Raw genomic sequence first — 14851 nt, forward strand, 5'->3', positions numbered from 1 at the left:
GAGTCGTGGTCCTGCTCCAAGCACCACAGGCAAACCAGCTGTGGGTCTGTCACAGACATCTGCCTGTGACAGGTACCACAAGATTTGAAACCAGCTGGTTTATTAGCACACCAGGATACAATCTCAAAAAGACTTTGACAAAACATCAAAAAAATGCAGTCAAAAAGTGACAGGAGATAACGGTCTCTAGATCTGCACTGACAGGCGTGTCAAAAAAAGAATTGATGACAGCATGGGCTGGTGCCCATATACACACAGTGCACATCACTTCTGGCACTGATGCTGCTGACGCAGAGCCGAATGATGCCACTTACTGGCGCGCAGAGGTACTGCTTGAAAACTTTCCGGAACCTGTCTGACGCCTGGAGATAATTTCAAGGTAAGAAATCTGTGGCTTTAAGTCTCTATCAGATGTTAGCACACAGAGGCGGTGCAGATATAGTGGTTCAAACATCACTTTCAGGGTGGAACAGACCAGACATAGAGCTTCAAGATGACATCTACTAAAGCACAGAAAATAGAAAGCAGAAGAAAAGATGAAAGGGAGCTTTTCCTTTACAAAAAAAGTTCACTCTGGGTGGAGACCATGCCTAAATAGGAGGTGAAGGATTTGAACTCCAGTACTTGACGTGGAATATCAAACTGGGAGAAGCAGTAGAGCACATGCACGTGAAAGCCTTTGTTGACCTTTGTTAAAAATGCATCAAAACTACTTTATTAAGATGCACTAAAACTAGATTGTTAAATACTTGTGGCTATGACACATATTGGAAACTTAAACGAGTACAGACTCAAACGCAGCAATCATAACAGACAGAGCGAATTATTTAAAAAAAAAGTTCTCAAATGCATATGAATTTAGTGGTGGATGCCATGGATGAATTTGACAAGCCGAGGGCAAACGGGTTAAAGATTTGGGCAGGCTAAGCGCAGAGGAATGGCAAGAGACCAGGAGAAAATGCATAGAGGTGTCCATTTAAGCTTGAGTATATATAATGCAATTGCAGTATCTCGGTCAGACGGACTACACAGGAGAAAAAACAGGAGAGTAGCACAGATCGCAATCAGTCCCCACAATGTCTGAGATGTCTCAATAAAATGGGCAGCGCGTTCAACAGCTTTAGGAGCTCTAGTGCTACCCACAGATATTAGTGTGCGATTGTGAAAACGTCAGAGGTTCTGGGCCGGTGATAAAATATCGATTCAAAGGTGCTTCTTTTCAGTTAGGTTATTCAGCTCGCAAAAGGAACCAAAACCTTTCTAAACTTGAGTTTGGTAACTGCCACACGATTTGAGGAGTATGTTGATAATTATTTAATCAGGTCTAGTGTTGTAAAAAGATAATGCCTCAATACTAACCCCGATAGTCATTACGGCGTATAATCACACTTATGGATAGATAAAATATTGAGAACATTGAAAGATGGGGACGGCGGTTTTGATTTACACTGGAATCATGCATGAAAAATAGTTCTATTGAAGGTAAAGTTAAAAGGCATCTGAACCCAGGCTTATGAACCTCTTCCGTACTAAGTTCAAAGAAACCCGGCTAATTTAAAAGTAACCACTCCTTCAACTGCTTTTTACTGAAAAAAAAAAAAGTAGCAAAAGGTTCCCACAATAGATTAGCCCGACATCCAGTGGAATTCTATTTAAAAAAAAAAAAAAACTAAACGCTAGATGAACACAGTATTAGGCAGATACCAGAGTAGCACCCACGTCAGGAATAATAAAAACAAATACGGCTTTTTGGATAGATATGAGTACAGTATAAAGCAATCATTTTTAAATTATGAAAAAGACCAGAGGATGCATCCTTGGATCTTGCTAGAGAACATAAATGATTTGCTCCATATTAGTTTTGTGGAAATTTACATCATATCGAGTGCAGCATTAAAATCCTTAAAGTATGCACTAAGGTTAACGTCGTGAAGTTGTGTAGTTAAATCAATCTAAATATGCACCTCCTAACAAGATGAAACAATGAGTCTGATGTTCTGGCTGGAGCACAAGGTTATGAACCTCTACCTTTCAAAAGCTGTAATTGGGTATTGTTAGCCTTTACTTCAGACGTCTTGACCAGCTAGAGACAATACCTGACACTCCAATTTTGGTTTGTCAGCAACCAGTGAAGCATTCTTAATAAAAACTGAAATAGGATTTCCCTTCTTTAAACATATGTGCTGCTCTTCGCACTAACTCCTGAATCACTGGAAGCATCGGAACCTCATATTTCACATCATTGTAGTACACTGAAGGCAAAATCATGGCCCAAACGATAGACAACCTTTCTTTAATGAAGCAAAAGGGCAAAACATACCTACCACATTTTAATAGAAATTGCAACTCTTGATTATTGCGTACATCACTGTCAGTGGACCCTTTTTTAATCAAACTAGCAATTCTGGAGTATGGCCCCTACCATTTTTGCCCTGCCGAAAGACTCTGGAAAGGGACAACAAGTAATACCTATTATCCCTCAATCAACTCAATATATTACTAAATTCCCCAAGAATTCCCACCATCAGTCCCATGTCCAGCTGCACGCCTTGCGTGGGAGTCACCGGTGTGGATCTGATGTGCTTGCAAGCTCTGAGAATCTTTAAAGAGAAATGGCAATTGCAGTGGACTTTCTAGAATCCAAAGCTCCAATGGTCTAAAGGGAGTTAAGAAGTACCTTAACTTGATTTGCTCACTTTAGATCTAGAACATGGTCAAAATGCTCAACTGGAATCTGTTTGACTGCTGAGGAGAACTCAGTACATACACATTTTTGTTCCATGAACATTTTGTTTTTCTTTAAACTACTAATTTATATGTTGTTTACAGGTTAGATAATGGTCTGGGGGGGGGGGGGGTGTTCTGGTCGGACTGCTTTTTTAGAGAGGGGATCACTATTTTATGGTGTAAGGTGCCAGGTACTACTACCTCCCTGAAGAACAAATTACTTACCTTCGGTAACGCAATATCTGGTAGACACTCTAGCTGCAGATTCCTTACCTTTGAATTCCCTGGCACCAGCTTTGAATCTGGGATTTTTTGCTGAGCAATACCCTGCGTGCACCATCAAGTGGCATCGTTCGGATCCACATGCGTCATTCGGCCCGTGTGGCTTCATCGGCGTCGTTGGAGCCATCTGTGACGTCACAGTCACCTATAAAGTTGACTGGACCGGAGTCAAAGCTGATGCCAGGGAATTCAAAGGTAAGGAATCTGCAGCTAGAAGTCTCTATCAGATGATTAACTATTGTTTTCCTGATTAATGGTACCAATTACTCAGAGCAGCTGATCAGCCAGGTGATAGGCAGAATGGCATTCCTCCATTGACAATGCTTCAATTGATCAAGTCACCACAGGCAAGAATGATGTAAATTCTCAACACCTGCCTAAATTTAGTACATGAACCAAGCTGCAGCCCACAATTTATCTTATTCAATATCTGAGTTATCCACCAGCTCCTTCAAGCACAAGCACCCAATTACATTACATGCATTTAGTCCCTCGTTTTATTTGCATGCTAAGCCCTGTATTTACTCAATGCTGTTTCAAATCATACAGCGTGGCGGACACAACCCAAGTGCAAACACTTCACTAAGGCAGTTTTGCCCTGTCTTGCAACCGTGTGGTTTGGGACATACAAACTAATAAATACATATAAATATAGACTGATTATGTGTCTATGCCATTTCTCTCTTTTTTTTTCTGGTAAGGTGTACACTTTTCTCATTGGTAGATGTGAGAATTGCGCTGTGGAGAAATAGTGTTTGTGGGTATTGTGGCATATTCTTAAGGATCAAAATATTACTTTTGCTATCCTTCATCGAATGCGCTTCTAAAGCTGTCACTTTTGAGCCTAAATATCTGAGAGGTTTGCTGGAAATGTGCTTTTCAGCATCAATGAATCTAATATTTTCGAGCCCAGCTCTCATCCCACTCGAACACATGTAGCGAAAGCCAGGGTCGCTGGTTCAGTGAAATTTAGGGCTGGTTTGGAAACTTGCCAAGCTAGTTTAGGTTTCAAGTTTTGGTTTATGGAGGTAAAGAGAACAAAATGTTTTTTTCAAAGTTTATACTAGGCTTCTTCTGTGAGTGACTTGTAATCTACCCGTAGCTCTCCAGCTACCCATAAGCAGCTCTCTTGTGCATCTTAGCTCACTAAGTTGGAAGCTTTTGCTGGGAACTCGAGATGAAAATACGAGCATTTGCAGGGACATATACGCTGAAAAATAGTTGGATAACTAAAATATATTTATAGCTGGTAGTTAAGTCATAAAGCCCACAAATACTATTACCATGGTGCCAGGGCAATTGCAGCTAAGACTCTCAAATATTAACTATGCAGAGGCATTCCAAATTGTTAATGCCTTTTTCACATTAGGGCTGGCAACCCTAACTGATGCACGGAGGGTATCGCTGCTGGTAATCCTGCATGTGGTTGCCACTAATGTAATCTTGTCTGATATGATCCCTATTACCACACAAATAATACTAGTAGCTTGGATTTATTTTAATTAAACATATGTAGACCTTTTACAGAAAATGCTGGGGAATCCCTGGTTTAGACTAGTCCAAATTCAATGTCTATATATAGCCATGGAAATGGAAATGATCAGCTGAGTAGTCACTTACAAGCCTTAAGAAGATTTATTTGTGTGTTGTGTGCATAATTATGGGATGAAATGTCCAGGTGTTAGACAGCACAGAAGATGTAGAGTTAAACTTGACATGTTCAGACTGCTTTGGTACCTTGGATGAGATGTTATGCTCAGTTGGCTTCAGGACTATGTCTATTCTACGTAGTCACCTCAAGATCGAGCCAAGCATCAGACTCAGAGTTCATTTGGAAGCTGGTCATGGTATACGCTGGTGGGTACTTTGAGATTGACCCTGGTTGACATTTCACTGAATAAAGAGGCCCACTGACACTGCAACTACTTCTGAACTAGCATGTGTGTTCAGAAAGGTCAGATGAAAAGGACCTGCTAACACAAAGAAGTCTAATTATCTTGTACGCTTGAGAAAAAAGCCACAACTCCTGTAGAGGCTGGTCCCCAAAAACTTACAGTTGTAACACTTAACAGATTCACACAAAAACATGATTACATCGGGTGCTGGGCATCCTGAAACTCAAAACATTATCTATAGGGATCAGCCTATGAGAAGATTAACAGAAAGAATCCACATTTTTTAAGTCTCTGATCTGCACAATTGACAGGAGAACAAAGAGCAAAGAAACCTGCCAGATGGAAAGAACACCAATGACAAAAATAGAAAAGTACACTTTTTTTTTTTTTTTTTCCTCATACACCTCTGACCTTCAATCAACTCCATCTCGCCCAAGTAGTGTTTATCCTATATAGAGATAACTGATGCCTGGGAGACCAGAACACTCTCATTAAGACTTTGACAATGATCATTGTCAATAGTGCGAGAGTAATCTAGTTCGTAATCATAGGACAAAAAGTAATTAACACACCTAAATTGTAAATTATACTATAGTGCCCTCCCATTCCCACAAGCGTGACCATATTTTAATTTTTTTTTTCTTCCCTTATTTGATTTGCCTGCTCCCACATCCAATTTTGATGTTACAATCAAGGCATTGAACCAGTCTATATAAGAAGGGGAAAAGGCAGACATCCATGTCCTACAGATTTTCCTCCTAGCCAAAAGTATTGCATAAGGAAGTATTGTTCTAATTTCTCTACTAGTTATTTCGCCCTCCTCCAGTACAGTAAAGATAACTAAAGAAAGAGTAGGACAAATATGTTGCTGGATAATACTCAAAAGAGTTTTACATAGTTTTCGCCAGAAACAGAACACCCCTGGGCACTCTAAAAACATATGGATGTCGGAAGCCCTTGACAAGCCGCATTTTTCATAAGTCACTTCCTCTCCTTCCCTCATCTTGGAAAGTCTCTCAGGGGAGAAGAAAGCCCTATTCAACGGGTAAAGGTGATTCCTCCTCAATCAAACAGGTTTTACTATCTTGAACACCATTTGCATTGATAATTCCCACCATAACTGCACCTGCCCTAAAGGCATCTCTTCCCCCCAAAGGGCGACCGGTAATCCAAAATCACCATCGAGGACATCCAACATCCCCAATACCATTTCGAATTTTTCTGTAACTGTGCATGATTCCTAATCAGGTACAAGTACAAGGAAAAGTACAAACACTTTGCTAAGTGCATTAACGACTAACATGCACAATGCAAAAATATCAGATCCACTTGAATAAAGACACAGGGCTAGAGAAACTGATGGTGTGTTCTGGAGCAGTGGCAGGACATTGTGCACACATTTATGGGCCTCAAATTTCCTAACGTGACTACAACTTCCACAAAGTAAAAATACTTAGGTTCCCCTGGATATGGGTTGTGATAGTCCACTTGTACAAGGAAAAAAACAGTTTGGATGAAGGCATACAAGGTAAAACGTATGTTGTGGAACACCAATACCAGTGTCTAGATTGTGGCTAGACTTTTCAGTTTTAAGGGATAGATAACCACTACCTCCACCTACAAAACATATTACTGAAAGAGTACTTGAATTGACAACATTTCTTTTAATTGGGATGATGGTTTTAAGGAGTCAATAAGGCCAATCATAAATGAATTTGCAACTCATAAAACTTCCTTCTGACCATAGGCTGAGTTTCACTAAGCAAAAGATGAAAAATAAAAACAATGTAAAGACGGCAGGAGCATGCATAGCATGTGTATCTACAGTTAAACATGCCACAAACACAAAGTAATTTACAGTAAAAGAAAAAAAATAGTTACCTTTAACATCAGAGATTCAGGAGCTTCTAGTGGGGTACAAGCTTCATCAGAGCCAATAAGTTCTGCACCATGCACTATGATCTTTGATCCAACAGCAAGCCTTTTTCTGTTAACAAGTGCAGAAAGAGGTGGATCTAAAAGTGCCTTTATCCCATACCAACCATCTGTAACTTCAATGACTGTCAAGCTTTTATTTGCATCCACCGCATTAGGTTTACTGCCATTTGGAGACAACAGGCTAGTCCCCATATTAATGACCTGGGAGAAACAGAGGATAAGAGTCTTTGCTGCAGCGTCATCCCTCTCCATTATCTTTTTGATTGCAGATCTTTGGCTTTTATCAACTTCCACATCATACCTGCAAACCAACAAAAATAATGTAATTTATAACAAGGATGCCCACACACATACAAACTAAGAGCTACTCCAGATCAGGTATTCACTTCTGCTATGTAAGGGTAGAGCCTTGATAAGCTCTGAAATCAATCTACAACTACCCAGTCTTTACAAGACTCTTAGCTTCAAAAGTTTACAATGCTGCATACAAGCATACCCACATATGAAATGATCAAAACTTCTGCTGAAGTGGAACCAAATCATAGTAAAATTCATATACCCAGAGTTCTCACCTCTAATTATTTGCTGTCAACTAAGTCCGAAGAGAAAGGAAAGGCTGCACCTCAAAATCACTGAAAAACATTGCTGTCTGGCAAGCTTTATTCATTCACACTTGAAAAGTTAAATTAGAAGAATGAGAGAATAGATTACATAACAGAAGATCCACTGATATGCCAGGTCTTAACTTATAGGCCAAAATAGAATTCAAGATTTTAAAAGTGGCTTCTCATATTAAGATACGCTGAGAACCTGAAAGTTCTGAAATAAACAGAGGCGGCTACTACTACATGTCCCTGATCGGAGTCCAGATACTTTGCAAAGGAGGATCTACACATGGTGAGGAGATCACTGATGGATGTGGGAGTATTGGTTCGGTCTACACTATGGGAAAGTTGTCTTTTTTCTACCTAGTTGGTGCAGACAGGGACTTTCAAAGAAATCTAGGGAAGAGAGTCTAATATGGAGTATACTGAAGGCATGCAGGTATGTTCTGAATAGATCCCACATTCTACAACTCAGTCTCCATTTCCCCAGATATTTCCTATAGACAGCTTTGATGCATCTGTGGCCTTTTTAATCTGATTTGTGATTAGATGTTTCCCCTCTCTCCAACGTAGTATTTTAGGTCTGTGGTCGTTGAACACTCTCTACAGCACGGAGATACACTGTGATGTTTGGTGTACGTTATTCCGTAGAGCAGTGGTTCTTAACTTTTTGACTTCTCTGGAGTCCCACTTATTAATTATTGGAACCCCGGGTACACCCACTGAATCATTATTGGAATCCGGGGACCCCCACTGATCCATCACTGAAAGCTGGGGACCCACATCTAAGCATTTTCGATCATTTGAACTGCAAACGATACACAAAAAGTACAGAATCAAACATGTATTGAACAAATACACAAATTATGAAATATTGTATTTAATTCACAAATATAAAAAACAAAATGTTGGTTAGAATGGTAAGGTTGGAGCCTTCCTAAATGCAATTCAGGCCACTCATCATTCACACTACATTTTGACTGATACACTTGCACTGCTCACAAAAATCAATCGGAGGACACTAACCTAATTTTTAGCCTCCAATTTCAAATTCTTTCACATCTATGGAAAGTATTAAAATATACACTTTGCTTCTTTGTTTATGTACACTTTATTCATCTGTTAATTTTATTTCATTTTCTAAGCAGTCACAGACCCACTGAGTAGGCTTCGCTGACCCCCAGGTTCCTCCCCAGACCACAGGTTGAAAGCCACAGTTCTAAAGAACCTCAAAATGATTACGTTGCTTATTTTGTTTTCTGACAACCTTGGACAAATAAACATTAAAAAGTTACTTGTCTATAGCAAACTAAGCTCATGCTTGCTCAGGAATCAAATGACATGCCATGATAAGCTACAAATGTGTCAGTGAGGTCAGAATGAAGAAGGTCTCAGGTTAGTAGTGTTCTGAGGAAACAGGTTACACGCTGTATATTTATTCATGGCCATCAAATCGTCTCAATTCCACATAAGAACCCTGGCCTCACTTAGTGTTAATTTCCTGGATGAGGCACTAGCTACATAATGATAATGTGCAAACAAGATCACCATTGAATAATATATATATTTGTGTTTCTTTCACAAGGAAACGTTATTTACCTGTAATCCTAGCTGTTTATCACAGGTATTCTCTCTGAATCAGTAAACGGTTGTATGTTCGTGAGCTCTGCTTATGTCATCATAGTTACTGTAGTTCCTAGTCTGTCTGCAGACCAAAGAGGGAGGAGCCGGAAAAAGAGCAAATGTAGAATTTTTTGTTGGTTTTGAGGGGGTCAAACGTGTTAGTTTTAATGAATGTGCCATGATAAGGCCATGGCAGATGTCTGGAGTGGCCAGATCAGCCTAATATTTTGTAGAGCTGATGGTTTGATGACAAGCACTCATTCCTTCATTTGGAATTTCTGTAATTCTCCTGTCTACCCTGAGACGTTGAACAGAGAAGGATTGGAGTGAATCCCATAGTCCTCTATTGTAATAGCCAAATAAGACTCTACACTACCAATCCTTAAAGCCGTAGCTTATGTTTCTTCGCACCACATCCACCAGTTTGCTTTCCTTTTCTTGAGTAGCCCAACAATGTTATAGCACCCTATGAGAATCAGGAGGAGCAGTGCCTTTTAAGAACATTGAATCTGAATTAGGTCAGTACTTCTTCTGTTGCCTATTCTTGGGCTCGATTGAGGCTGGGGTCAGGAAGGAATGGATCACTGGCTCCAAAACACCTGGCACCAGGACTACCATGGGTCTAGCTTGTGGAAGTAAAGTCTCAAAAACACGGATGTTATGTAGAAAGGTGCAGACACTTCTGTATTAAACTGGAAGGAGACAATGCCAATGAATGGTTAAATTCAATAAGGAGACTCTGGAAATCTGGTAGAATAGCTCTCACAGAGACCTGTTTTCTAGTAGGAGTACATGACGACGCTGATTTTGACTTAATAAAATGTGCTGAACATTATGACCATTTCCACACTAAAACAAAAACTCTGCACTTGACTTAACTGTATTTTCTTGCACTTGGATAATTAGGCCCAACCAAGGCCTAACCTACATCTTGGATTTTAACACAGCCGTGATGCATAATTGAATTTCTCATTCAGACATTGCACCAAAATGTTGACTGTTGCTCTGTATTTTGATTTGTCAGTTCCTTGCTACACTTGCTCACTCTGTGCTGACTGAGCTACTTCCATGGAGTTCTGTTGTAGATTTGCTTATAAAACGCTGCATTTTGGAGGACAGGCAGACTTCTGACTCCCCACTTTGAAGACTGACCAAGATAGAACATGGTGGTGTTCGAGGATGCCCTCTGCTCACCTGAACAAACAGGCTGTGATGTGGATAAGAAAGTGGGCAATGATACTTCATTAGCTAAGGAAATTGTTAATCATGGACAATGTATGAACGTTATTATAAATTATTGGCAAACATGGCACTTTTGAAGCACTTCGTGTATTGTATAGGGGACAGAATAGATTGATAACAATGATGGAGGGGAGAATTGGTCTCCAACCCTTAATGAAAGCTGGTGGGCTCCATCCAGTTTGGGGTCCTCATACAACCAGCGACTTGGCATGATCACTGGATAGTTACCGGTAGTTAAGTCATTGGATACTCTGTAGAGGAGGGCACACTTCAAGAGATAGTTACTCTGGAACAGTAGGGTAGACGCACAAGCTGTTGAGGGCAAGGTAAGAGACCCAACATGGACTTTAGGATGCAATTACTTATTAGTCAAAGGCCGAAATACAGAGTCTTTTGGTCAGGTGTAAGGTATGGGGCCCAATGTGTTCCCTAAGAGCTACAGGGTGTATACTTACCTTAGGCATCACAACATTCAAGTTGCTATGCTCCAAGAAATGCATTTACTAATTTCTGAAGTGAGAAAGTTGAGGAAAAAGTGGAGGGGGAAAGCATTTGTGGCCAAATATTCAACTTATTCCAGGGGTGTACTAATATGGATTGCTGTTGGAGTTCCCTTTAAGGAGCAGGATGTGATAGAAGACCCACAGGACAGATGCATTACTGTTTTATGACTCCTGGGTCACAGTGAAACCTGCCTGGTAAATACGCATACTACATACAATGATAAATTATTCTTTAGATCTGTAATGCAGGCAGCCTCTCCATATCTTGGTACAAGGTTCATTTGGGCAGGAGACCTCAACTATGTCCGGAATAATCACAGTTTAATCTTCATTAATAAGGGTACCCAAGACCCGCAGGTTTTTATTTGCTAAAGCTTTGCTAAATGATTTTGTTTGTTTTATTCTATACAAACATTTAATTGCACTTTTACATGCACCTCATACTTGGAAGAAAAAAAAGCAGATAAAGATAGTTAGGGAGGATGATAACCCTTGCAGATGTTCACGTTGCTGTTAAAATGTGAAAACTACACACACATTCTGAGCTTGTGACTGGTGGAAGGATTGAATATAGTAGCTAGTGACCAAATAAATATCAAATGTATGGAGAATTGGCGGGCCATGCTCAACCCAATAACATGTAAAGATCACAGACTACTTAAGTGAGGTAAGGCTCCTGCAAATGATGTGTGAACAACGCACTGGTCTGGATTCTCATTCTCTTTTCAGGAGTTCAAGGGGCTTTAGATGGGACACAGAAGCACAAAACACATGGAATGGCATCCCTGCTGACTTTACGAGAGAATACCATCATTGCTCCTCGATGAACGGCTGGGACTGTTTGAGGAGGTACGAGTTTGTGATAGACTCTCCCACCCCTCACAGACAGAAGCAACTGTTACTGGGATTCCTAAAGAGATTAAAGATCATTCCCTAGTATCAGCCTACTGATTTCGGTCAATGCTGAATGTAGATATAAAATTGCTTAGTAAGAAGTGGCTAGTCGAATGGATGACCCTCAGGGAACAATTTTATAGCACTGGGGGGATGGGGCACAGAATTTACCCCGGGACCATGTGACAACTGTGAAGCAATGTGGGGTGGCATCTATGCCTAGCAAGGCAATTGTTTTGTTGTTAACATGTAAAAGTGCAATAAAATGTTCCTATAATTTGTTATTATTTTTTAAATATCACTAAGCAAAGCTTTAGCAAATAAAAACCTGCGGGTCTTATGTACCCTTATTAATGAAGAATAAGCTGTGATTATTCCGGATAGGTGTGCGATGCACATTAGGTGACTGACATACCATGCGCTCAATAGAGAACTCCAGTGGAGATTATGCTCTGGCGATCCTAGCTACAGAGACTGCCCTTGAAACTGGGGGATGGGACTACACATGGCCTGTTATGGAGCAAATGTGTTTAGGCCCACCTTTACAAGTTTGTTCACACTTTTGTATACTGAAACCAAGGCCTGGGGGGCGGGGGAGAGGGTGTTGGTGAGGGGTGGCTCTTTTCAGAGTCCAGGATATTGAGAAGAGGAGACCAACATGGTTGTTTGTTATCCCTATATAGTGTGTACTTGCAGTGGGGCCATTGGCCTGTAAGCTGAGGGAGGTAATAGAGCCCGGGTAATGCAGCCCTGGGGAATTCATATCGAGACTGTGACATACATGGTGTCAACGCAGGCTGTTGATGCATTGGTCTACTTAAAAGAGACCATCTAATCAGTGCGCTCTTTCTTGCTGAACAGGGGAAATATGGAGGAGTCTCTGGGTTAAAAAACACAAAACAGTAGTGCGCTTGGATTCTCCCCTTCCTGGTGTCGGATTAGAATGGGAAAACAGGAGGGTCGGAATGGAACAGAAAATAGGGTCGGGAACAAAAATAAAAGTGGGCCCATTACCAAACCAGAGAGCTAAAAAAGCGGCCCACATTTGAAACTGGGCCGTTTTGAAATTGTAGAGACCCAAAATATGTGTGTTTTGCAAGGTTTGAAAGGCTGCATGCACTTGTGCTTGCTGGGGGTAATGTTTATGGTAATATCAGGAAACCAACAGTAAAAACCGGCCCATCAGACCATATAAAAGAGGCCCATACAAAGTCAAAAACCCGACCCAGGCAGATTTCAGACCAGCCCTTCGGGCACTGCCAAACTGCCCCATAGTCTGACAATAAAGCCAACTATTTATAAGCAATGGGTGGGCTCCAAGCCCACTGTAAGCTGACAGTACGTCTCAGCAAAGATGCAAACAGGTTCACAGCGCCCAGGTGGAGACATTCCAGATCCTCTGTTTCCTCTCAGCATTTGAAAAACTGGGACAGCTCGTTTGTCTCCTCGGGGGTTGAGACCACAGTCCGAATCTGTTAGCCTGTTGATCAGGAAGTAAATTCAGAGAACGGCTGATGAAGCAGGCAAGCCTTTAGTTTACTACTGAAACTGAAATGGTCTTGCTAGTTTTTAAGTTTGGAGCCCCAGTATACCTGGCTTTTAATCCACGTTCTCCCAATCATTTCCCGGCAGCACCACTCTTTTTTTTCTCCATTTTGTATTGGGTTTCGTCAATAACAATCAACTGTAGAAATATAATTTTCACACTACACCGTTTACAGAGAGAACTGACAACCATACCGACACCTTTCCACTAGGAGACTTCCGCACCTTCTACTTTGCACAAAACCCCATGAGGTGCTGGGCTGTGCTTCAAGTGGGGAGCGAACACACAGAAGAGAGTACCCGAAGCCAATCCACCACGAGCGAGCGGCCATGCACAGACACGGGAGCCTAAACTGGGCGAATACCCGGGCTGGACATGTATGTGCCAGTCTCTCACAAGACCTTTTCTCGGAGACCAGACCCTCTATTGACACTCTCATACAGCACATTCACCTACACCCGCCTTGGTGGTATAGGCCCTAATAACAGTAAATCAGGCAGGGACTCTGTCAACTGAGTAATCAGCCTGGTTTCTTCCCTGTCCCCGAGAGGTGTGCAGACAACAGCAAAGTGGTGATAAATGTCACAGACAATGTCAGGGGAACGAACAGGAAGACTTTATTGTTTCTCTGGACATAGAGAAAGATTTCAATCGCATTAAATGGCCATTTTTTCTCGCAGACCCTTGAGGCCTTCGGTGTAAGACGAGGTTCGGAAGTGGATACACTAAGGAGACTACTGTGCAACAGCCTGAGTTAGGGTAGAGGGGGTTGTATCGCCTATAAGGCATCCTTGATTGTGTTTGGCTGTTAAAGGCAATGCGAGCTTCCAAACAGCCTAAAAGCTGAAAAGCACCCAGTTTATAAATAAATGACATGACAATAATTTTTGTGTTTCCTCTACAGCTGTTGTATTCTTGAAACAAGGTGAAGTATTAGATATGCGAGTGATTCTATGATGCTAGATTAAAAGCTGGCGCCATGCTTGAAAACATTATGGTCTTCCAGGAACACTTATCCAAATGCAAACAATCAAAATAAACCATACCGCCCCCAGTTATTTGGAGGTGGCCATCACTGCTGGCAAATAATTAGTAAACATTTCAGTGCTCCAGGTAGGCTCAATGGTGTAACCTTCAACTGTGAGGCTAGAAAGTTTGAACTACAGTTATGAATTGTTATGTGACAAACTGAAAGAACGAATGAACATTGTTTCTTACGCATTGTTACTTATATTTTACAATGGTTTCTCACTGAATGAACACGGATATTTGCCATTACCTGTATTTCAATTGTAGTAGCACCCTTTCAGGTGTTAAGCAACAACTAGCAAATTTCTCTGGAAAAGATACTTCCATGGATGCCAGTTTCCATACAATCCATCTGTAATGGTTATAAGCCCAGGCTTCACTAATCAGTTTTGGATCCACTCCCGGTGTGTCACACAGTGCTCTGCAGGAGAAAACAGATATCATAGCATTATTGTTACTCCAGTGTAGAGAATCAGTCTCATTTAGTCCCAATCAAAAGGCCAGATACTTACTGGATAATCCTGAAACTATGCTGAAAAGCCAGCAAATGTATTAATCAGATCCAGG

The 14851-nt window shown here is 41.0% G+C and overlaps 1 protein-coding gene across 3 annotated transcripts in view; it reads right to left on the reverse strand.

Annotated features, from left to right (window-relative positions):
- BRCA2 (BRCA2 DNA repair associated) overlaps positions 1-14851 on the reverse strand; it is a 584634-nt gene that overhangs the window by 209667 nt on the left and 360116 nt on the right. For all 3 annotated transcript variants that reach the window (XM_069205562.1, XM_069205563.1, XM_069205564.1), the window contains 2 exons: positions 14535-14705; positions 6786-7143 (listed from right to left, as the gene is read on the reverse strand). In XM_069205562.1, coding sequence (XP_069061663.1) covers positions 6786-7143; positions 14535-14705 — 529 coding nt within the window. The remainder of the gene's footprint in view (positions 1-6785; positions 7144-14534; positions 14706-14851) is intronic.

Source organism: Pleurodeles waltl, chromosome 8 (genome assembly GCF_031143425.1).
Source record: "Pleurodeles waltl isolate 20211129_DDA chromosome 8, aPleWal1.hap1.20221129, whole genome shotgun sequence".
Lineage (NCBI taxonomy): Eukaryota > Metazoa > Chordata > Amphibia > Caudata > Salamandridae > Pleurodeles > Pleurodeles waltl.